The 23,799-nt window shown below is 47.8% G+C and overlaps 10 protein-coding genes across 10 annotated transcripts; 6 read left to right on the forward strand and 4 right to left on the reverse strand.

Annotated features, from left to right (window-relative positions):
• Positions 1 to 750: 750 nt before the first annotated feature.
• Positions 751 to 2,457, reverse strand: An07g00980 (uncharacterized protein; the record flags this gene model as incomplete). The annotated part of the gene is made up of 1 exon (XM_001391151.1): positions 751 to 2,457. The coding sequence occupies one exon, from the start codon at positions 2,455 to 2,457 to the stop codon at positions 751 to 753; it is 1,707 nt and encodes a 568-aa protein (XP_001391188.1).
• A 29-nt stretch (positions 2,458 to 2,486) lies between these two features.
• Positions 2,487 to 3,297, reverse strand: An07g00990 (hypothetical protein; the record flags this gene model as incomplete). Its single annotated transcript, XM_059748194.1, has 4 exons — positions 2,487 to 2,717; positions 2,830 to 2,895; positions 3,007 to 3,139; positions 3,227 to 3,297. 4 exons carry the CDS (start codon positions 3,295 to 3,297, stop codon positions 2,487 to 2,489), a joined length of 501 nt encoding a protein of 166 aa, XP_059606099.1.
• A 29-nt stretch (positions 3,298 to 3,326) lies between these two features.
• Positions 3,327 to 5,144, reverse strand: An07g01000 (uncharacterized protein; the record flags this gene model as incomplete). Its single annotated transcript, XM_059748196.1, has 6 exons — positions 3,327 to 3,775; positions 3,833 to 4,046; positions 4,107 to 4,240; positions 4,298 to 4,509; positions 4,560 to 4,638; positions 4,808 to 5,144. The coding sequence occupies 6 exons, from the start codon at positions 5,142 to 5,144 to the stop codon at positions 3,327 to 3,329; spliced, it is 1,425 nt and encodes a 474-aa protein (XP_059606100.1).
• Positions 5,145 to 5,873: 729 nt separating this feature from the next.
• On the forward strand, positions 5,874 to 7,349 carry An07g01010 (uncharacterized protein; the record flags this gene model as incomplete). The annotated part of the gene is made up of 1 exon (XM_001391154.1): positions 5,874 to 7,349. The coding sequence occupies one exon, from the start codon at positions 5,874 to 5,876 to the stop codon at positions 7,347 to 7,349; it is 1,476 nt and encodes a 491-aa protein (XP_001391191.1).
• A 252-nt stretch (positions 7,350 to 7,601) lies between these two features.
• On the forward strand, positions 7,602 to 8,180 carry An07g01020 (hypothetical protein; the record flags this gene model as incomplete). Its single annotated transcript, XM_059748197.1, has 2 exons — positions 7,602 to 7,699; positions 7,967 to 8,180. The coding sequence occupies 2 exons, from the start codon at positions 7,602 to 7,604 to the stop codon at positions 8,178 to 8,180; spliced, it is 312 nt and encodes a 103-aa protein (XP_059606101.1).
• A 1,457-nt stretch (positions 8,181 to 9,637) lies between these two features.
• Positions 9,638 to 14,031, forward strand: An07g01030 (uncharacterized protein; the record flags this gene model as incomplete). Its single annotated transcript, XM_059748198.1, has 9 exons — positions 9,638 to 10,233; positions 10,307 to 10,820; positions 10,882 to 11,005; positions 11,077 to 11,189; positions 11,245 to 11,680; positions 11,741 to 12,187; positions 12,250 to 13,493; positions 13,556 to 13,648; positions 13,789 to 14,031. 9 exons carry the CDS (start codon positions 9,638 to 9,640, stop codon positions 14,029 to 14,031), a joined length of 3,810 nt encoding a protein of 1,269 aa, XP_059606102.1.
• Positions 14,032 to 14,055: 24 nt separating this feature from the next.
• Positions 14,056 to 14,521, forward strand: An07g01040 (uncharacterized protein; the record flags this gene model as incomplete). The annotated part of the gene is made up of 2 exons (XM_059748199.1): positions 14,056 to 14,294; positions 14,380 to 14,521. The coding sequence occupies 2 exons, from the start codon at positions 14,056 to 14,058 to the stop codon at positions 14,519 to 14,521; spliced, it is 381 nt and encodes a 126-aa protein (XP_059606103.1).
• Positions 14,522 to 14,867: 346 nt separating this feature from the next.
• An07g01050 (uncharacterized protein) lies at positions 14,868 to 17,352 on the reverse strand (the record flags this gene model as incomplete). The annotated part of the gene is made up of 8 exons (XM_059748200.1): positions 14,868 to 14,978; positions 15,076 to 15,330; positions 15,418 to 15,686; positions 15,737 to 16,032; positions 16,302 to 16,459; positions 16,783 to 17,028; positions 17,110 to 17,226; positions 17,335 to 17,352. The coding sequence occupies 8 exons, from the start codon at positions 17,350 to 17,352 to the stop codon at positions 14,868 to 14,870; spliced, it is 1,470 nt and encodes a 489-aa protein (XP_059606104.1).
• A 2,057-nt stretch (positions 17,353 to 19,409) lies between these two features.
• An07g01060 (uncharacterized protein) lies at positions 19,410 to 20,455 on the forward strand (the record flags this gene model as incomplete). Its single annotated transcript, XM_001391159.3, has 2 exons — positions 19,410 to 19,704; positions 19,797 to 20,455. The coding sequence occupies 2 exons, from the start codon at positions 19,410 to 19,412 to the stop codon at positions 20,453 to 20,455; spliced, it is 954 nt and encodes a 317-aa protein (XP_001391196.3).
• A 1,421-nt stretch (positions 20,456 to 21,876) lies between these two features.
• An07g01070 (hypothetical protein) lies at positions 21,877 to 22,947 on the forward strand (the record flags this gene model as incomplete). The annotated part of the gene is made up of 2 exons (XM_059748201.1): positions 21,877 to 22,456; positions 22,595 to 22,947. The coding sequence occupies 2 exons, from the start codon at positions 21,877 to 21,879 to the stop codon at positions 22,945 to 22,947; spliced, it is 933 nt and encodes a 310-aa protein (XP_059606105.1).
• Positions 22,948 to 23,799: the final 852 nt, after the last annotated feature.

Raw genomic sequence — 23,799 nt, forward strand, 5'->3', positions numbered from 1 at the left:
TTGTGCGACGCAAAATTCGTTGTGTATATGATGATACTATGGGGCTACAGAGTACATTTCTAGGGTAAGGCCTGAGCACTGTTCGCCCAAGGAACGAAGTGTTTTATTCGGGGTCCAAAAGTCGACTGGACCAGAATATTTGGAACACTTACTACCTTCTGCTCAGACATTCATTGGATATATGGATCCTATCTTGAAGTTTTGGTGACCTTTTCATTGATGGTACCGGGTACATTCGTGAGGGTCCGCTCGTATATTCGTTTAAGCCGCAGGACCCTGTTTCTATTTTGGTTCGTTTTCGTTTTCGTTTCTGCCCAACTTAGAGTTTAATTATCCACTGCGGACTTTAAAGTGATAAGCCCTACGAAAATCTTTTTCTGAGACAGAGTGAAATTGGATTCATTTTGTTCAATATTAATATATGGTCCTTGACCTCACGTCTGACATCTGCTGTTTCGATTAAGATGCTACCCTACATATCTCCGATTGTGTATGGTAGTCGAGAGTGCGAACAACAAATTCTACTGAGCCCTGGATAAATATGATCTTTAATTCCAAACAACCTGCTTCGTTCACTATCCTTCCACTGATGCACGGATAGTTAAATTTATGATTAGTCCCTATATTGATTGCTTGTCCTGTTTATAAACAGTCTGCTTTTCACTAGTGCCGTCCGCTACTGACCACGAAATCTTTTGACAAGCACGTCCCCTACAAAACCGCGCATTATCCGAGCAGCATGACACCCTTTCAACTGTCGAAATAAAAGTCAAGCCGCTTGTTCCCCTCATCCGTCGTTGTCTCTAAGTAAGTAGCCTTCTCCTGAGCCGTCATCTTGTCCCATTGAGCTTTCTTCCACCGATTCCGAGAGACATAATAAAACTTCGCCAACGCGTACATGACAATAGTGGCAACATTGATCGCGATCAGTTGTCTATTTCCTCGGCGGTAGAGAGGTTTGTCATCCGACCGGTAAATGTTGGAGGACGCAATTCCAGAAAGCTGAATCATAATATTGAAAATTGCTGCACTGACTGCTCTGGTTCTCACACTGTTGCTTAATCGCGAACACCAACTCACCTGGGCAGCTTGAGGATTCGGCCAGCCCAGTAAGATGAACGAGACGGCATATAGCCCCCAGTTGGAGAGGCTTCCGGCAGATGTGTAGAGTACAATGAGGAGTGGAAGCGACCACAACTGTGTTAGAAGGCACACAATTGAGATTTGTCCCCAGAACTCAGATAAGAGCGCGACGAGGACAAGATTGATAGCGGCGAAGACGGTCACGGGAATGGACAAGAGGGTCGTTTGGAATGTGGAAAAGCCGATTGCCTTCAGCGACAAGGTCAAATAAGACTTTGGTGGCGAAGTCGGGATTTCGAACATGATCCCGATGATATATATCGGCCAGAGGTCATAGTCTTTGAGACTCTTCCATAACATCCCCAGGGACAGTGCTTGTCGATTATGCATGTCACCTTTGGATGGATCATCTCGCAGCACTCTGTTAACGATAATCGTCTCCTCTCTTTCTGAGAAGATTCCTTTGGGGTTCCACCACGTTCTGGTCTGAGTGGGTCCAGGGACCAGAAACAAGAAGCTTAGACAGCCAATCACAAAACTGATCAGCGCTTCGATTAGGAAAAGCCATCTCCATCCCTCCCTTCCGTCCACGCCGCGCATGTGCAAGACACCGTACGCAATGAATGATGCAATGACACCAGATATCGAATCAGTGAACCAGAACAGTGCCAGGCGGAACGGCATCTCCGCCTTCGTATAAAAATAAGACAAGTACAAGATGGAATCAGGAATGAAGCCACCCATGAACAGCCCTATGAAGAAGCGACAAGCAAAGAATCCTGCACGATTGTGCATGAAGAATTGTCCTCCAGACGCAAAACTCCACAAGATGATTTGAACCGGAATCCACCGATCAGGACCGATTGCTTTTCCAAGCATCTGCGACGGGATTTCTGCAATCAGAAAACCCACCCGGTACATGTTTTGTGCATTGTTGTAGTCATTGGTGGTTAGGTTCAGATCGCCGAGAAGATTATCCGAGTTGGCGTTGCTCAGGTTTCCTCGATCGAGGTTCAACCCAAAGAACATAACTAGGATCCAAAGAAGAATTGACCAGTCTGTCTTACGTCGAACTTTCGTTTCCTCGCGGTACGTCCATCGTGCGCTGGGGTCGAAGCGATGAAGATTCTCATACTTTGGATGAGGCTGGTAAAATGGTGCAAGTGAAGGGTCATCGAATACACTCCTAGTGGTCGCTATAGCGTCAGGGTCGTGCTTCTTGGATCGACGGAAGAGAGAAGAAAGGACTGCATCAGAGCCAGGGGAATCCTCTGGCTCGGCAAGGTTCACGTAGCTCCCATCTTTCAGGTCTTGGCTTCTTTCGACTTGATCGCGATCCAGTGAAGACGCAGCTTTGGAGGGATTTCGCTCCATAGTCGGAGCGATCTGTATACCGGACAAGGTCAAGAGGATATAACAGCCAATCCAGGCCCGAACAAGATAATCTGGCTTGCTGACGGTAAATACACTTTGGCTAGGTTGGAATTATATACATGCGATGCGTACATAGGGAAGTAGCTCCCTGGAGCTAGAGCCCGGGGATGCGTGATCGGCGAGGATGATGAGGTGATGGGCATTTGCGCTATCATAGAACGACCAAACATACTATAGTAGCAGTTCTCAGTGATAAGATGCTAATAACATGATAGTAAAATTATATTAATTGAAAGATGACAGCAACTAGCTGCTTTTCAACTTGCTTAACTCTGAGTTGGCGCATATTGACCGCGATATGTTGCTGCTGACCATCGTCGTCATGTAAGCGCGGATGACACAAGCTAGGGCTACTCCAATCATAGCGCACCCAAGACCCTGGAATCTATCAATGCCCCTCCTTGCTTAATTTACCGACAGTCGAGGCCCTGTTCGGTGTCATATCTCTGGATTGGTGGGAAATTGCTAGTGCTTGAGATATGTTCTAACGGAACCAGTAGTTTTTCTGGCATGAACAGATGTCTCCATTACAGCCATCCTGTCATTCGATTTTCCTTGGCAATGCTGGTGTGGGGCTATAGAAGCATGTGCGAAGATGCTATATATGCTCGTGAAAGCGGGACTGCAATGCGATAAATATATTTTCTTATTTGGGCTATGTCAGGCAGCTTTTTGCTGTTGGCGAGAGCGAGGATTCGCTCATTTCTACCTTACAATCAATCTCTGGAGCTTTATCAAACTCATTCTATCTACATAATCTCCCATCCCATCCCAACCCATTTCTAAACGTAGTATTGCAGGGTTCGTAACTAAAAGCTTCCCCAATAATGGAGGTTATAGTCAATTCCACCAGGGCGCCAAAGAGGTGCGGGAGTATAGACTGGAATAGGTGACGCAGCTGTAGATAAGTTAGCTATGTAAAAATAACCAGAACAATTCTCGTTGAACTTACTTCCATATCCAGTGCTCGGTAAAGCCCAGGTTGGGGTTGATGGAGCTTGCCAATTGGTGGGAGAAGCCGTAATAGTATAGGTGCTAGTATACGTATACGGCGACTCTCCAGATTGGAGGCTCTCAATGCCATCATTCTCTCCATAGCTATCATCCCCAGTGCCGAAGATATTGCTGATCTTGTTGACGACTGTTGTACCAGTCTCAGTCCAGACAGAGAATTCCTCCACGGTGACGTTCGTTGCAAATGTCAAGTCACTTGCAAACAGATACAATGGCGGGCGGAGTGCTCCATCGGCAACCGATCCTATGTTTGTGCATCAGTACGAGGGCTGCATTCACTGGATACACGAGCCGAGATTACCTGAGAAGTTCTTGAAGACAAGGTTGCTCAATGTCACGGAACCGGTATCAGGCTCCCATGTGTTTTGCCAGTATTGGTTGATGTCCAATCCGTACAGGCTGTTCAAAGAGCGGAAATTTTCGAAGGTGACGTCTTTGACGTAACCAGACCCTCCAGGATACGTTTTGATAAAGGCGATGTTGTTGCCCTGGATAATGCTGATATTGCGAGCTTCCTGGTTCATGTTAGTAGGTTTCCAAGACCTGTCACGAACAAATCAGCTGATGGGACTCACAATGTTAGATATTTCCGCAGATACGTTAAGACTGCCAATTGAAACACCAGATCCTGCCTGATTGCAAACCAGATTCTCGACTAAGGCATGATGGGACGGGCTTTTCACGGAGACACACTCATCACGATTCGTGACCTACCATCGGTCTTATTGTTAGCCACTGCTAGATTGCGAATTTATGGTCTATCTACTTGCCTCGTTATCGTGGATGTAATAGTTGGTGCCAATGGCGTCAATGCCATCATAGCTTCCTAGGTTAGCACCACGGATAGTAAGGTGGTACGCCTCCAGGTTCACAGCAAAATCAAACACGATGTGAAACTTGGGGCTATCCACAAGGATCAAATCATGCACAGAAGCATTTGTGGGCGAAATTAATCTCACAAGTCGAGGGCGATCGGTGCTTTGAAGGCTCGTCAGCTGTGTGCAGAAATAGGATTTCAAACAACTCACTTGGCCAGATTTCGATAGATATATCCTTGGCCTTGAAATGCGCCAAGCCCGTTGGACGAATAGAATTCGAAATCGACAGCTGCACACATTGAATGGGATGGATTTAGTAATCTGTCATCGGGATGAAGATTAAGCAGTCATACCGTTCACAATGACGAGCACATCTAGTAAGAATTTTCCGTCACCCTCGCCGTTGATGGTAGAGTTTATTATTTGCTCTCCCGCAAACCCTTGGAGTATCAACTCACGGTCGACTGTCCAATTTCCACCATATGCCGCGGTGATCAGACCGTCAAGCTGGAAAGCCCAATTGGTTCCATTACTCAAAACAACACTGCGCTTGATCAAATAGTCGCCCTCGGGGATAACAAGACGACTTTTGGGGTTGTTTAGCACACATTCGGTGAACGTGGTCTCGATGGAAGTTGCGACATCGGTCTCATTATCAGCAACGCCACCATAGTCCAAAATATTGCACTCAATATCCTTGTCTTCGAGCTGGGTTGTCGGACCGACTGGGCCAATCAGTTGGCCGGCTGCGAGTCCTGCGAACACAGAAAATAGTATAAATAAAATGGAACGCATTGAGAATACTATGCTCTCGTGGCGACGCTACCAGTATATGTTCAAAAAATATATAATTCAGATGAAGAAATTTTTCTGCGTAGATTGTTCGAAACTCAAACCCATTATTTATATGATTCTTGTTTATAGGCTTGAAATCATGCATCTGTCCAAGTACGTGATTATTACTTTCTGCAAGGACCAAATCTATCACAGAACAGAGTCTATCAAAGATGGATTCTGTCAGGCACCTGCGACTAGCTCAAGTTCTTCAGGATTTCCTAATTTAAGGGCGCATTGCAACATGAAAATAATATATTGATATGACTGAGTACATGGCGTGATTAATTTATATTAATATGTCGGAATACGAGTCCATAATAGAAGAAGACTTGGGTTGATAAGGCCGCCATGGTGACTGTCTACCCGGCAAGCACATCATCTGCTGACGGAATTGCGTTGATGCAGCAGGTTGAACCCAACCCCCAATTACCCGAGATCCTTGCAGCAAAGCTATTCCTATAGGTGGAATATGCAGTAGCTTGGTGCTATCTGCTAGTATGTGTGAGTTATTGCATTATCCGCCCATGAAATGATAGGTGACCCTAAGCGGGGTCAAAAGCGATCTTCGACAACTTCCCACAGAACTCCCTTTGCTCTTCATTAATTTCGATTTCCTACTCATTTCATGTTTGCCATGAAAGATAAAACTGTTGTATAGCTGTTCTCGAGTTTTCTTTCTTCACAACAATGGCAAATCAGAAGAACGTGCTTTTATTGATCGCGGATGATCTCGGAAAACAGCTCAGCTGCTACGGAGACAATACCATCCAAACGCCAAACCTTGACCGGCTTGCAGAGCAGGGAACCAGATTTGACTACGCGTTTGCGAGTACGGCATCCTGCAGCGGTAGCCGCTCTGTCATTTACACTGGTCTTCACACTCATCAGAATGGGCAATATGGACTAGCGAGCCACCGTCATCACTTCGTGACCTTCGACCATGTGAAAAGTCTACCTCATCTATTAAATGAGGTCGGCCTTTGGACGGGAATCTTGGGCAAGATTCATGTGGGACCATCTGCTGTTTATCCGTGGCAACTGCGCAAGGAGAGCGACACCCGCGATGTTGCTGTTATTGCCGACCAAGCCAGATCGTTTTTCGAGGAAGCAAAAGCCAGCAACAGACCATTTGCGTTGACCATTGGGTATCATGATCCTCATCGCGACCGAACTCGAGGTGGTTTCGGGAACACTGATGACTATGATCCTCGCATCACCAAGATTCATCTTGAACCCGAAGACGTTCCGATTCCCTCTTTTGTCAATGATACACCCGGTACTCGTTCTGAACTAGTCGAATACTACAAATCAATCCATCGTGTTGACCAAGGTGTCGGATTTGTGCTTGATGCTCTGAGGGAGACCGGCCTGGAGGATTCCACCCTCGTCATCTTCATCAGCGATAATGGCCCGCCTTTCATCAACTCCAAAACAACGCTCTATGATGCTGGGGTTAGACTCCCGTTGATAATTAGGCAACCAAGCACACCTCCAGCCGTTAGCCCAAACATGATCTCCTATGTCGATATTCTTCCTACCATTCTTGACTTCGTCGGTCATCCCGAGGTCACAGATCCAGAGAAAAAGCGCCTCGGCCGATCCCTGCTACCGATACTTGGAGATTCCACCAGGTTACCCGATTTCGACCAGACGTTTGGATCGCACACTTTCCATGAAGTGACGAATTATTGGCCAACAAGGTTCATCCGCGATCGCCGGTATAAATACCACCGGAATCTGGCCTGGCGTTTAGATTTTCCCTTTGCCGCCGATCTCTATGGGTCATTGTCTTGGGAGGATATCCGCAATTCAACCGACACAGATATCCTGGTTGGCGGACGGAAGCTGAAAGACTACTTCTTTCGCCCTCCGGAAGAACTATACGATCTGGAGGAGGACCCAAGAGAGGTTCACAATCTGGCAAAGGATCCAGCGTATGCCGCTGTACTTGATGACCTCAGATTGCGATTGGAAAAGTGGCAGCGCCAAACCGAGGACCCGTGGCTGTACAAGGATGGTGTGTCTGTGTGGTTTGTCCGTTACCATCTTCCAGCCGGTTTGAGGATCCCCGACCGTTTAGATTTTGATGCCGAGAATCCGGGAAATAAAGACGGACCGGTAGTCCCACATAATCTTTCATGGGGAAGCGAAGCTACCAACTAGCATTCTTTCAGAATCGTCATGAGTCGCGATTCCAGCCTTTTGGTCGGTTTAACCCTACCCCTGGTCACACCGGCAAAGTTAAAGAAGATTAATATTTCTTTGATTATTCTTCACTCCGCATCAATATTTGTATCAACTATCCTACCTGAGATGGGCATGGCCGTGTTGCCTTGACCTAGGATCATCCGTTGCTATCATATGAGAGTTTGATCGCAGTTGGTATAATTTAGAATTTCATGGTTAGTTATGCAAATGGATAAAATCCCATCCCTGAATCAATTTGTAAGCGATACTCAGAAATTGGCCGGAGTGTTGCCTGTCCGCGCGCTGCATATGCAAACTGATAACCTGTATGTTGAACGCACGTGCTATTGGGGTTCATGCTTAAAGTGATACGAAGAGGGCTCTTAGACGCGCAAAGCGCCGCTGCTCTCATCTGAAAATTGAAATCTGGTCAGATTCTTCATCCCATTTTCTTCGTACAAGCAAGATGCAGATCTAGGGCTTGAACCTTGGGATCAAGTCAACAGTCCATCAACACCCACCATGAATCTGAGTACCGATACTGGAATCACCGCGATATGACGAACAAGACAGGGATTCGTAAGCCATTGGAGAGGAGCTGGCTCGTTACACCACAGCATGATTGCCATCGAGTTATCACCCTACCCGACGACCATGTCTCCAGCTACTGCATGCGATTACCAGCGTACAACTGATGATCGTGGATATGTCCGCTGGACAAGTTGCAGTTCATCAAGCCTCTGCTGTGGCGGTAAACTAGTTGACCTCTTTGTGTCGGATTCCCGAATGCCACCATTTGGTGTCTAGCATCCATCATGTTGTCCATGGTGTCATAATTAATGTACGCAATTTGGTGCGATTGGTCTTGCTTCCTCGACCAGCGTCCACTGATATCTCAAGTTCCTGAGCCCTGAATTTAATCTCTGCTCAGGAAGTACGCATTATCGCATTTCGTCCATACTGCGTATATCCGTTATGGCCACAAAATTCTTTCAATATTATGACCTCTTCAATTTATGTTGTCCATTATCCTTCCTCATAAGAGCAAGTTCAATAACGCGACCGAACTGTCTAAAGTCATGCAGGAAGAACATCATGACCGGTCTGAGGAAGCCTCGGAACGCCGATATGTAAGATCGGCGCTCTGACTACAGAACCAAATGAATTGTTTCTACTTGATAAATTAATATTTCGTATGGGTGTTCCATAACACGCGTAAAACGACAGACTGTATCTCTGAGTTCACTCGAGAGCGCTGGATTTGCCGAATTGGGGAACATGGTTCAAGCGAGATAACTCACGCTATTGTCTAGCAGATGCGTTATACGGTGTACTGTGGGATGTGATATAAGCAATTCTTCAGGTTATAAAGTTTGTGTGACCTGTCACCTGGCGATCTGATCGCCTTATACACTCGTGCATGAGTGCACCCGCTCAAATGAGACTACGTGGCGGGCGGTTGCAGCAGTCCCACCCAAGGTATCCATGCCAAAATAACACACAGGCAGAGTTTATGCTCACCGTATAATGCATGCTTCTTTGGCACTTGGAGGCCGGGGTAACCATTAGAGTAATACTCAACTGACAGTACCCTGGCTTGCAGCTAGGACCTCGCTGTCGAGTTGCGATAGAGCCGTTTACTAGGTGATTATGAGGAGTTACATGGAGCGCACATCATATTCAGGCAACCAGCCCTTCCGTCAGACGACGCTTGGTTTTCCAGCCCTCCCTCATAGCGTATATAAAGTTCAATATTGTGCAACATACTCGGCAATATACATACACCAGGTGTCGCAGACGTTGAGGGAGCATCTGATGTCGGAGGCTGTTGCCATGCTGAAGTCTATATACAAATGCAGCCTACCATGACTCGTTAAGTACTGATGTTCTGGGGTTGCACAACAGCAACTATGTTCAGGTGAATCTGTTGATACCATGATCTACGAATCTCTCTCATCTGAATCATGTGCTGTATCTGCATCTAGATGCGTCGGACCTTTAGCAGATCCGTAGGCTTTTAACTCTCGGAATGAGAGGGTTGGGGTGGTACCAATTATGCTGTATGATCAATTAGTCTCTGGCTAACATGACTGGCCAGTGTTGGTATAGTAAGATCAGGAGAATGGATTTCTTTAGTGGCAGACTAGGCGTTAGTAGTTGGTCGGAGTCCCTGACTGGTTATATAAACAGAGGACTACCGCGTCATCTGAAAGAAGAGAAACATACATGCTCTCATCCTTCTATCGGAGGCAAGATCTTGCATTATGGACTTCATTGTGGTTATTGTGAGACTCATTTCTTACCTTGTTGCCCTCTACCAGTTCCTTCGGACAAAACTGGGAAGCCTCAGAGTCACCGAGACGACCACTTCCTGCCCGCTAGCCATTGTAGGGATTGGGCTGAGGCTTCCCGGTGGAGTCAAGAACGACTCTGAATTCTGGGATCTGCTCGTGAACAAGCGGTGCGCTCGAAAGGAGTTGCCTGCAGACAGGTACAACATCGACGGGTTCGATAGCGAGTCGGGCCAAAGGGGATCTGTGCGTTGCAAGTATGCCTATTGCTTGGATGAAGATATCAGCCAATTCGATGCGGAGTTCTTCAACATCTCTCCTGTCGAGCTGGCCAGAATGGACCCACAGCAACGACTCTTACTAAAGGTGGTCTGGGAATGTATGGAGAGCGGAGGTCAGGTTGCATGGCAGGGAAAGGACATTGGATGTTTTGTCGGAGTCTCTGGTGAAGACTGGCTGGATATGACCCGCAAGGATTATCAGAATCTGGGGCAGGGTCGGGTTGGTGACACAGGCGATTTCGCTATCGCTAATCGAGTTTCTTACCAGTACGATCTCAGGGGACCCAGGTAAGTTTTACATATGTCTATCGTGTCCAACTCTGTGGAAGAGGCTATGTTGCTAACGTAATATCTGCACAAGCTGCACCGTTCGAACAGCCTGCTCCTCATCTCTTGTCGGCCTCCATATGGCTCAACGTGCCATTGCAACAGGGAGGTGCTCGTCCGCGATTGTGGCAGGTACCAGTCTTCTTCTCACGCCAACATACACCATTGCCATGACCGAGGAACGAGCACTGTCTCCAGATGGAAAGTGTAAGACGTTCGACGCGTCTGCAGATGGGTACGCTCGCGGCGAGGCAATCAACGCTATCTACGTGAAGAAGCTAGAGGATGCCATTCGCGACAATGATCCCATTCGCGGGGTGATTCGTGGAACGAGTACAAACAGTGATGGAAAAACAACAGGACTATCTACTCCCAGCGCTGAGGCCCAAGCAGAGCTCATTCTAAAAGCCTATGAGCAGGCTGGGATTTCGGACCTGTCGCAGACGGCCTATATCGAGGCTCATGGCACAGGAACCACTATTGGAGACCGAACCGAGGCTGCGGGAATTGCCAAAGCTTTTGGTCAAAAGGGGATCATTCTGGGCGCGGTAATATTCTTTTTTTTGATCAAAAAAGTCAAGGTTTGCAACTGACATCGTTGGTATCTAGGTCAAACCGAACCTCGGCCATTCCGAGGCTGCTTCGGGACTCACTGGTCTGATCAAAGCTGTGCTAGCTCTCGAGCACCGACAGATCCCGCCAAACATCCATTTCTCCACGCCCAACCCAGGCAGTATGAAACCATCCAAACACTCCTTGTTAATTCAATGACGATTACTGACATCACTTTGTGTGACTATACAGTTCCCTTCGAGGAAGCTCGACTAAAAGTGCCCACAAAAACACTAACCTGGCCAGTGAACCGCATGGAAAGGGTTAGCGTCAACTCCTTCGGTATTGGGGCCGTAAACGCGCATGTAAGACACCCAACAGTCGGCTTAGGTGCTTTCGGGACTTTTCTAATTCTGGTAGGCCATTGTCGAATCAGCTTCGTCCTATGTCCGGACTCCAAAGAGGAACAAAGCCAGCAAAGGACGCTCATATCTCCATGTTTTTTCTGCCGATAGCACAGAATCACTCAAGGCGCGACTTGACTCAACGAAGGAATATCTTGCTACCAGCCGAGTACCCACAATTGATATCGCATACACACTATGCAACCGTCGAGATCACATGGTCTATCGAGGCTTTGTGACCAGCGACGACGGTGGTCAGCCTGCCGTGTCTGATGCGCGCAGATCACCTACGAAGCACCCATCCCTGGTATTTGTCTTCAACGGGCAAGGCGCGCAGTGGGCAGGTATGGCAGCGGAGCTTCTGCAAATTTTTCCTTCCTTTCGCAGCAGTATCAGAAGAATGGATCTGGCGTTGATGGCACTGGATGACCCTCCATCGTGGACGATTATAGGTACGACGGTTCCTTGCTGCTCCTTAGCTGTAAGGAACGATGCTGACGAAGAGGATTCAGATACTCTTGCTAATACAGCCGGATGCTGGACCAGCAAAGCGGAGTTTGTGCAGCCTCTATGCACGGCCCTTCAAATCGGGCTTGTGGACGTACTTGCTGAGTGGAATATTCGGCCAGCTACAGTAGTGGGCCATTCTAGTGGAGAAATAGCTGCAGCATACGCGATGGGGAGTTTGACCGCAGAAGAAGCAATCACAATTGCTTTCTATCATGGTAAATTAGTCAGCTCACTGCCCGTTAGAGGGGCCATGGCTGCCATTGGTTTGAACGCCCAAGAAGCTGAAGAGTTCCTGGTGGAGGGCGCTGTGATCACCTGTGAGAATAGCCCTCAAAGTGTGACCATCTCTGGCGATGTGGATATGGTTGAAGCGGTAGCGGAGAAGATCAAACTTTCGCGGCCGGATACCTTCTACAGGCGCCTTCGATTCAATATTGCGTACCATTCACGTGAGTCTCAATTTTCACTTGTATACACGTTTACCAATGTTACTGACACTGGCTGGAAATAGATCACATGAAAGCCATCGGGGGTGCATACAGGACCATTCTCACAAAATACATTGGAACTTATCCTCCCCTTCCATATTCCACGGTGAGCGCAAATTCCCAGCCAGGGCCGCCTCAATTGGATGCTGTGTACTGGCAGAATAACCTGGAATCTCCGGTGCGCTTCTCCTCAGCAGTCCAGTCCTTACTCAAGGACACGGGAAATGCAGTCTTCCTCGAGCTCGGCCCGCACTCAACACTCGCAGGTCCCCTTCGGCGGATCTTCTCAACCAGCCGACCCCAGTCAAGCCCAGTTCACGTTTCCACACTGGCCAGAAGGAAAGGCTTGGTCAGCAGTTTGATGGTCGCCGTTGGCCATTTATATACCCTTGGAGTGGACGTCAACCTCGGCCTTGTCAACGGGACCGGTGATGAGACGGTTCTCACAGACTTGCCCCTTTACCCATGGCAGAAACGCACCGCATACCGGGAAGAAAGCAGGGCCACGAAGAGGCGGAACTTCGGGAAGTTCCCCCATCATGAGCTTCTGGGTTCTCCAGTGCTCGAGGCTAGCGATTTGGAGCCTGCGTGGAGGAACATTCTTCGATTGGAAGATGTGCCGTGGCTGAAGGACCATCGCGTTGGTGGTGACATTGTCTTCCCGGATGCTGAATATGTCGCTATGGTGGGAGAGGCTATGCGAAGGATCACTGGCATTCCTGAATATACCGTCCATCAGCTCCATATAAATAATGCCTTGCTACTTCAAGCGGGGACCCCAGTGGAGCTTATAACGAACCTCAGACCAGCAAGAACCACCAGTGTGTCGGACTCGGCGGCTTATGGGTTCACCATTTCCTCGCTCACTAACGAGCACTGGACAAAGCATTGTACGGGATTGGTCAGGAGTGGAATAGGGGCGCGAAACCCTGATTGTTGTCTTCTAGACCCCTCGCCCCGCAGGATCGATTCAATCGTCTGGTACCGCGCCCTTTCCACGCGTGGCTTGACCTACGGCCCAACCTTCCACGGCTTGGATGATATTACAGTGGATCCTGTTGGGGAAAATGCGATTGCTACCGTGAATGGAAACTCTCATGGTAGCGAATCATTCTACCACATCCATCCCACTGTCATCGACCAGGGTCTGCAGCTGAAAATCTTGGTGAAGTGTGGCGGCAAGCCACGCAAAATCGAGCGGCCAGGGGTACCGAAGACAATCACGAAGATTCAAATAGCGCGCGTTGGCAAAGCTCTCCGTATCCAAGTATCAGTTGGTGCAGCAGATGGCGCATAGTGGCATTCTTGGGTGGGCGGCCTGCTCTCCAGATGCAGAGCTGCACATTCAGCAGCCTGGACATGCGGGAGAGAGTTGATGGTTTGGCAGCGGTGAAGATGAAGTGGGCTCCTTATGTTAATCTCGTACAACATTAGGATATTTTCAAGGTGAACTCTAGCAGAAGTGATGATGTTCTGCTGCTGCAGCTTACTGTTCGCTGTGTCCTTGAGACTTGCGACCGGCTCCGATCCACAATTATCGAGTTCGAGTACTTTCCGCAAAGGTCGCAGGGACCGAATGCTCAGGTGGGATTGCCGACCTCCTTGTCGGCCAAATGTCCAAAACAAGGGGACTGAATGGCCTTGCCAAGGACGGCATTGGAGTGAGCATGCACCGCAATCTCAACGTGTCCCGCGAAAACGCACTCGACTCTGGCGACAGTCCACTGAAACAATTTCTCAACACAGTGGCTGCGAATCCCCACGTCTTGCGTGGTGACTCAAGCCTCGAGATTGTCACCAATTAGATTTTTAATATGCTCTGCTCGATCATGTCGCTGCGCAAGGAGGATATTAGTATCACCTCCTCGTTAACTGCCCTAGGCCTTAATTCCTTGGTGAGTGTCGAGATCCGCAGATGGTGGCGGCAGAATCTTGGGCTGGAAATCAGCGTGTTGCAAATCACCTCGTTGGATTCCGTCCAACAGCTAGGTGTGCTCGCTATCGATTCACTTCGGGAGAAGCATCTAGGAGGTGAGGGGCAGGTTCCTGCCGCTAAGAAGTACATGACGTTCACCAAAATGCATTTCTCCACACACAATCCAGGAAGTGTTCAACGCATGATATACAGTTTCCGTTTCTGGTATGTATCGCAGGCCTAGGTGGTTAAGTCCCTTCGAAACGGATGAGCGGCCAGCTCCGGTGGCGTTTCAACGTTCTCCACGCCATAGCTGGGATGACAAGGGACAGTACTTGAAGGTGATGGCCGGTCTAGAACCTAGTTCGAAGCTGCTATAGACTCAGGGTGTGCCGGGCACCGAAACATAGCGGGTTCAAGAATATGTAGCAAGACCTCATGAATGTGATATTTACAGCATGAATAAATTAGGAAATCTGATTATAGTTTAATATAGCTATATTTGGATTGAGGCTAATATTGAGTATCTCCTCATGTGATGGAGCCTTCTTGATATCAGAACATCTCTAATCTGAACTTGCTGCGTGTGGGACCCGTCCCACCATTGACTAGCAGATATCGTCTCCATGACTACAGCATATCGTGTCAATTGCAATGTTGATAGACAAACGCACCCACACCGCAAGCTCAAGGGTTGGTTTCTGCCATATAACAGATCCCACATTATCAAGTCCTTCCACTACCAGCAGTAACGTGTCGTCCAATCACTATCTCTGAAGGTCCATCAACCCGAAGACAAATTTGGATGAGGATTGCCCTCCCCTTGGTGATGATGCCCTAGAGGATATCCTAGTTCATAGTCTGGATCTCCTACAAACGGATTTGGCCAGAGATATGCATCCTTTGGTCGGGGTGCTGTCTGCCAAGCGCCCACCTCTCGACCTTTTGCCCAGTCGAGCAGAGGCTCGAGGTTCCCACATTGGCGCTTGAGATGAAAGTCGGGCCAAGGGGCCTCCTGCCCTTCAACATATGTGAAGGTAACGATGCCGGTGTCTGCTTTACAAAGAACGAACTGCAGAAGCATATCTATGCAATGGCTGAGATGGATCCAGTCCATCTTGCTACTATCCCTCTCCCTCTTATCGTGATGGTGGTTGGGATGATAGCCTGGATAATCGTCATAGGCCTTCTGCCGGAGGGTATCCAGGCAGTGTATTTGCTGTTAATTTACGGATCAGCACTTGTCCTCAAGAATCGATTGAACGATGGACCATACATGTGATATATCTAACTTTCCCACATAAAGGTCTTCATCGTGTCCCCAATATTCGCGGTCCCATCTTGCAGCTGTATCGGGGTTTTGGCCGAGCTTTCCGATCTCCTCTCGAGTGAGCCAAAACAGTGGCGTGTCGTTGTACTTATACCACTCGGCATCGTTCTCTGGCCCTGGTTCTTGACGGGCGATGGATGGGTCTGGTGGTGGTAGGAGAGTGCTGTTCATTGTCGCTATGCGCTGGGGTAGCTCCACATCATCGAGAATTGGGGCTATCTGAAGTCAGATTAATGCAGCACTCTGAATGTAGATTCAGTCATACACCAGTAAAGGCTTCCACGCAGAGCTGCGTTCTTCTCCGAGTTCAAGTACGTGTCGAATAACACGGCAAGCAGCAGGAATATGATGACAGTGGTGAAGAACACGCCGCTCATTACGCAAATATTGAGCTCTCGTAATTTCTTTCTACCTCTGTACTGGCGCTGGCAAGCTGTACATAAGGGCTTCTCGCCTATATTCTCATCAGATCCGTGATGTAAAGCTTCATATCGCCTCTTGGAAAATGGAGCTTTGATCAATTGGAACAAGCTCATGCTGCTGTTGTTGTGCATCAAGGCCCTGTGCTATCGGTCGCGGATGACCATTGAGTAAGCACCAAAGGAGTACTATTGATAAATTTGAGAAAAGGGCGAATCTAAAGCAAGAAAGATACTGAGCTTGATTGCCGCGTAAACTCACCTTCAAGGTGTCGATTACAGGAAGGAAACCATGCATAGATGTGACTAACGGGGTGCACTACATTCCAAGGGGCTAGGCCGGAGCATATCAATTACCCGGAATATTATTCCACCTGACTCGCGTCATGTAGTATGACATTTTCCCCTTACCCTTTGTCAGCAGGGTTCTGTACACAAGAGAAGCAAGGGCAGACTGCAGGAAGACCAGACACATTGCCATATAAGGGGAACCCCGCCCAAATCTCACTCCTTGCTATCATTGTCATGCACGCTCGCAGGTGATTTCCTATGTTAGAGAGGTCAACCCCCTGCGATTACGAATTGGAACGGCACTTTGAAGATATATAAATCAGGCAAGGCGGACACTCCGGGGATCCTCCCTTGCTATTCAGCGACATGAATTGTTTAACCTGTCAGTATTGCACAATGTTTCATGTCATCTTCGCGTTCACCGCAGAATTTGCCTTACATATCCGAACGCAAGACAGGTGCCTGTAGACCCTGACCGAGAAATATTGCAGCCCACTGATGAGTGCGGAGATCTTACGTTAGTATGTTCCGCGGAACTACTCCACTATGTGGCATACCATTGTATTGACTCGGTGTCAATGCCAATCTCTAAAGTGTGCACCGCGTTTCTCCCGTAAGATGGCTGACGACACTTTACACCAGAGGCCCCCTCGCCTCTAGATAACGCAATGTATTGACACAAGCATATGTGCATATCTGAATCTCCCTGGCGCTCAGGTTGTTTCATGTAGAACACAACAAAAGCACCCCTTAAGTGGCGATCACTCAACCTCCGCCGGGCTTTACCGTGATAATCCAGGAGCACTGTCAGGATACAGGCGACAAATTCGCACATCGTCCCTTCCGCCTGAACATCCAAATGATCTCTCAAGTGCACCCCTTTCTTCAGCCCTCACACATTCTGGAGCGAAACGGAACCTATTCGTACCACACATCGTGGGTCACCTCGCAGGATGGTGGCAAGGGGATCGATTATGGCGTAGCAAGCCCGGTGTAGTTCGACGTCATCCTCCAGCGTCGAAGTATATATAGAGGCTGTCATACCCTGCCTCTAAGTATTACTTCGCCAAACCAGATCAATCTCAGTTTTGAAAATCTAGATATCCACCCAATATTCGACAGGTCCGAAACCTCAGCACACAATGAGATTCACCCCCATTATCCTGGCCATGGCCACAGTGGCAGTGGCGATCCCTCTAAACCACGATGTCAGTACTCTGCATGGAGTGCACTCTGTTGAACTGTTTATTGATTCTTTTGAATAGATGAACGTAAATCGTGAGGAAGCCTTTGCTGAAGCAGCAGAGTACAACCCTACACTTGAGCCGCATTCGAAGCGTCAAGAAGGCTATCCTCCTGCCTTCGAGGTCCATCCTTCAAAGCGTCAGGAAGGCTATCCTCCTGCTTTTGAAGTTCAGCCTTCCGAGCGCGAAGATGTTGAAAGGGACGCATAGAAATATGAAAATCAATACATTGTCCCCAAGCGCAACAGCAACTCTTGTACGCAGTAGAAGAGTCCAGAATATTTGGCAATCGGCATTACGTATATTGCGCAGGGATCCCTTATATCTGGCATCATGAGCATCGGAAAAGGAGAGCCCATTGTCGGGTCCTGGTCATTGGGCTCTAACGCATGCGTGATCCCGGGATCTCCAAACGAGCGGCATTTTTGGACTTACGGGATAGGACATTGAAGTCTGACTTTAGGTTTTCATGTCACTCTTTTGCACTTTGTTTACTTGCTTGCAATCTACTGAGATTCTTGGAGCTACTCCTATTGAGAAGCTCAGTCTATGCCTGGACTGCACCATAATCCTATGAGTCACAACAGAGTCAAACCTGTTTCCGCCGTTTCTCTTTCCTTGTTTCTACCAGTAAGCATCGTTCCCTGACAAAGCGATTACAGCATTCCTAGTATATCTTCCCGTTCTGGGCACATTTCCAAATGATATTCAGGAATGAATCAAGAACCTGATTCGAAGGCGGTAATAATATCTGCAACTTGAAATTAATTAACGTATTGGGGCTGTTCAATTTACAGTGTTCAGGTAAAAGGTGGTCTGGGCTATCTGTCAGATCTGAAACTCAACATTGACAAAACTATTTTCCAATGCATTGTGGCCCAGAAAGTGATGCCCGATTTGGCTAGGTGAAGGAGTAGCTGAGAGTGCCGTACAATCTGTTCAGTCAGGAATGTCGGGCGGATTGCCCGAGTAATCAAATATAATATACTGACAAGACAAGGACAAATATCAAATACAGAATGAGGATACCCGTGAACAGATAAGATAACAGCAGATGCAAATAGCAGAATTACAGCAGAATGTAATGGAAGTAGAATAAGCGCAACTGATATTTGAGGTATTCAAATGCTTAATGCGACGGCGAGACAGGATATATTTTACATAAGCAACGAACACTAGGGGTACTGAGCTTGCATGATCAAGCAATGTTACTCAAAATTCACTATTATTATTGAGTTAATATTAAGTCCCCTCTTTGAAAATGCTCTGAATAACGTTTCATGTCTTGAAAAGCTTTGTCATTGCCATGCACACCCGGCCCGGTAAGGTCGAGGATACGGTCCCGCTCTCTCGCAAGCTACTCCCGAATGCGGATTTCGTTCGGGAGGCATATCCGGGGGCAGAAATGATCGGCATCCGGGCGGACCCTGGCGGCCATTACCGGGTGGATGCTAGGGCATATTATGCCAAGATAATTTAAAGGCTTTGATTATGTCTCTAATTGTCTCTCTCATAATCACTTAGTGTATGATCCTCGTTTCTTTGACTGTTGACGACCAGGACCAGGTCATGCCAAGCCCTGTGCTGGAATAGCAAATCACCCCTTTCCCCCCGGGGAAAACCAAACGCTTGCTTTATCTCTAAAGTAGGCTGTTTCTGGATTGGCCAACGAATTAAGGGCGACAATACCAAGAAAAAGGCCGATAAGTCAATCTATTCCAAGGCAACAACAATATCGGACACGGAGAAAGGTGTTCCACAATATATGTTGCTCTCTATACTCTTTGACCTTTCAAGGCACAATTCGCAGTAGCATACGCGCGACTGCCGGAGATTGATAGCCATCGGTTTCCACTACGCTAGCATAGCTTCTTCAACATGCAGCGCATTATTCCAGACCCACTTCCTTTCGCAGCACAGCTTCGTCATCCAAGTCGTCCAGTATGAACATCGGGATTTGCAAAATTCGGGGCCCAGCCCCCGGATGGCAACTGTGAGCGTACACAGTCGGGATAAGATCTTCGCCATTGCGGGGCCGTCCCCACGGGAAGCCATTATCTCCGAGTTTGCCATATACTTTAAGCTGACGCGTATGCGAAAGATCGCCTTCGCTCCCTCCGCAACGATCCCGTCGCATCTTACATCTGGTTGCGACATTAGACGCATCATCACACGCGATCTACCGTGGAAGGGATGCAATCACTTGTATGAATATAAAGATGGCAACGCGCTCGCCGACAAGTCAAGCAATCTACACTCCACTCATCCTACAGCAAAAAGTCACTCTCTTACTACAAACCTTGTCGCTCTTTGAGAAAGCCATTCTCCTTTGAAATCAATCCTTCCACTATGCACTTCCTAACTCTTGCAGCATTGCCCTTCCTTGCCTCGGCAGCCTCAGCAGCACCTACATGCAACCGCTCCAACCTGAACAGCACCGTCGGTCTCTACACCGTCCAAGACGGCGACACCATTGCCAGCGTCTCCAACTCCGTAAACCGCGGCATCTGCGACATCGCCCGACTCAACCGCATGGCGGATGCCATGATCCCCTTCTTGACGGGAGAACAGCTGCTCATCCCTCCGGAGACCTGCACTCCCGACAACTCCACCTGTCTGCTATTCCCTAGCCCCACTGACAACTACGCCGACTGCGTGTCCGGCGGTCCTCACACCTACTACACCGTCAAGGGGGACACCATCCGCACCATCGCGCTGAGATTGAACATCACTGTCGAAGCCCTTTCCGCAACCGCTCAGGGTGGGGTTAGTGATCCTGATGCACTGGTCCAGGTGGACAATGAGTTGAAGGTCCCTCAGTGCAGTCCTAGTGTGTGTGAGGTTGAGCCGTATCACTTCACTTATGGCACGTACAAGGATTTGGCCGACAAGATTGGCTCCACTGTGGGTCAAATTATGGCGTTTAACCCGACTTATAATCACTCGGATGTGGCCAGGGGTCAGGGTGCCGTCGTGACTTTGCCTAAGAACTGCAGGAACTTGGGTGATAATGTTACTGTTATCTCTTAGGGGTTGGATTATGTAAGGTATGCTGTGGAAGAAGGGGTGGAAAGGGGGTTGTGTTTTTACATGTGTACTATACTTTCTTTCTTGATAGAATGTTAATGTAGCCTGTTGATATATTGCGTTCTATGACACTTTTCCGACAATTATCGGGCTGCTACGTCTCAGTACTCTGTTCAAATAACATCGACTTGCGGGAAGCTCATGGTATTTCACGTCAAAGACCGGCCGGTGAGATAAGATAAGCTTACTGGAGAAGTATTGATTGAAAGGTTACATTGTAGAAGCTACCTTGTGGGATTGACGGGTCAGTTATACAACAGGTAAGTATCTCATCATTCATTGTCAGATTTATTTGCAGTCAAGACACTACATCCAAACCCTACACCAGTAGCTGATTCAAATAAGAATGACGCAGAGCAGCGACCTAGCAGTGCCGCTCAATTGGAGCAGCATGCGTTCAACCCCACAGACCGATCGTCAACGAAGAAGAATATGTATTGACCAAAAGACATGACAGTAGATAGCTCCGTCAATAGTCAGTCGGCATCGGATATTTATCCTCCGGTGGAGTCGATGTATGCTGACAATCCAAGCAAACGAGATGTGCGCAGCGACTACCCTTATCAACGACGTAATGTATTACGGAGGGGGGACCACTGCATACATACGCGCCCACAATGCTCTCCTGTCCACATTTACAGCAGGTCCAGCCCCTATCGATCATTTCTTTCAACATGCACTCCTCTCTAGTACAGAGTGCATCCAAAGTAGTAAAATACCGCGTTCCGTGCCCGGAGCAAAGTGCATATCGTCTGATGCCTGGCATCGGGTTCGCTTTGGAACAGTAGGTGATGAGTGGATGATAGATGAGTAACAGAAAATGCTTCGCACTTTCCGAAAAGTATAAATCGTGAATGGGGTATGGTGATAATATAGAAGCCTGTTAGTAAGTTGAGATGGTGAGTGGTTTCCGGTTGATCCTTTTACTAACCAGGCAAACTTCACATTTATATAACAATTCAAGGAGGCAGACTAATCCTTCTCCTTCAATAATAGTGGAATATTCCGAACCAGAAATTCAACTACAACAAGGGGACTGCCTATTAGGAGCAGAGATGTGCCGCAATAATTAAGTTATATTCTTTTAAGGTTCTGTCCGCTGTTTGTTGTGGTCCAGTGTACTTCACCAAACCTAATCAGTTAGAGGAGTGTAGGAGAATGTCTATAAATAAGGCTACGACAACTCTTCTTTGTGTGAATAAGTGGGACTGATCGTTAGGTAGTACAAGCCACCGAAAGTGAACACATTGACCTTCCCACGGGTCGCTGTTCGACTACTCATTTGGTACTAAACCTTCGCTGCCACTTACTACTTGATCAACCCCCTGCGCCAAACCATATTTAGCCAACTGATAGAATTCAAAATGGAAGTCCCAAGTCCTAATTGGAAAGTCCAGGACCTCCTTTACGGTAAACATGACAAGTGGACACGTATTACTCTTGCATGCAAAGGGAAATGTTTTCAGATAGAGATCTCACCGGAGAACTTTATGCAATCGTCATCATCTTTCCAGATGTATAGCCGTTATATCGACCTCATGTATGACGACGAAAATGCAGCTGAGACAGCAGAGGATGATCTCTATGACTGGGCTTTGGCCCCGTTCTTGCCAATCTTCGACCAAGTTGAACCCTCGCTCATAACCGGAAAAACGGCCACGCTTCGTGATTACCTCTCTCCTGAAATATATTACTTCCAGCTATACTTCGTTGATGAGAGGATGGAACCCCGTTATGACTATGAAGTTCGAAGGACGCTGCGGGAACCGGGTGTTGATATAGGCGACTTCGCTCTTCACCCAAACTGGGGTAAGTTCACACCAGAAATGGTAGAACAGTGCCTCAGCGATGGCGAATATGGCTATTCCAAGCACCCAAGGAAGGTCTGTGTCGATGGCAAGCTATGTTTCCTAAAGGAATCTCACACAAAGCGAGGACTTCTGCGTGAGTTGGACATTTATAGGAGGATGGAGAACCAAGGCCTGAGAGACGATCCGCAAGTACATATTCCCCGACTTGTAGGTGTTGTTTATGGATCGCACGACAGCTGCTGCATTATTGGCATCTTGCTATCGTTGGTAGACTGTGAAAAGCTCACCCTTTCGTGTGCATTACATGACGAAGTCACATTTGCACAACAGAAGAAATGGGAGGAGCAGATTACTACGACTGTGGATTTGCTGCATCGGGCTGATATTATCTGGGGAGATGTGAAGACGGACAATGTGTTGATAGATAAGAATGAAGATGCGTGGGTGATCGACTTTGGTGGTGGATATACGGAAGGATGGGTGGCGAAGGAGCATATGGAGACAATGAAAGGTGACGCAGAAGGCCTTTCTAGAATAATGGAGAGGATATACTCGAACGATGGTAGTCAGGATGGGGGGCAGGGGAGTCATGAGGAAGAGGTAGCTAATGTGACAGAGGGATGAATCAATTCCGAGCGGGATCGCGTTTCAGCTGTTATCCCGAAACCTGCTAGGGGCATACCGTTCGTTACTGTTGACTTTTTGTAACACACAGCATAAAAGTCTTTTTGGCCATTGACTACTAGTCAGTAGTAGTAGCTCGGTCAAGTCGAAAAGAGATGTACTTCATACTCTATCAAGACGACGCCTGACAGTGGCTTCTGTGATGGCTGGTCACCTCGCAGAACTTGATCTGTAGGTGCACTGCTTAAGAAAATCTACAATTGATGCCCGTTCTAAGTCACCCGGACTATAATTCCATTCTTTCACTTTCCTGTGAAAACTTGGCAGTCTCGGCGCAGTAAGTACCGATTATCCTTGGACATATAGCTGAAAATCAGGAAATGGAATAACACCAAATGTATCGAACCATGGATGTTGAGGAAGAATAGGCCTACCTAAAAGACGTCAACCGCCGAGGTCATCCTTGACATGCCTTTGGTGATTGATGTAGTGGGACCACCAAATCGGAAGATAGGCGGGAAGAAACAGACAGAGTGCGGAAGCGTGCAAATTACTACGCCATCCGAGCGCTATGTGCTACGCTACAACATGGCACAAAGGGTACCACCAGAGCACAGTAGGCCATGGTCTTACCAGAAATTCCCTGACTGTTAGTGGTAAAGCAGGATACTTCTTGGGAACCCAGATATTGTAGCCACAAAACTTGTTATGGCTGGGCATTAACAAGGAGAGCTCAGAATCTTGGAAATATTTCCCGTGTTGCTATTCCAGAAAGGTCATCAATATGCTATTCAGGGAACGATAGGACGAAAAAGTCTATTCCATCACGTTATCGGGAAACCAGACAGTCCG

This window comes from Aspergillus niger (assembly GCF_000002855.4).
Source record: "Aspergillus niger supercontig An07".
Taxonomy (NCBI): Eukaryota; Fungi; Ascomycota; class Eurotiomycetes; order Eurotiales; family Aspergillaceae; genus Aspergillus; species Aspergillus niger.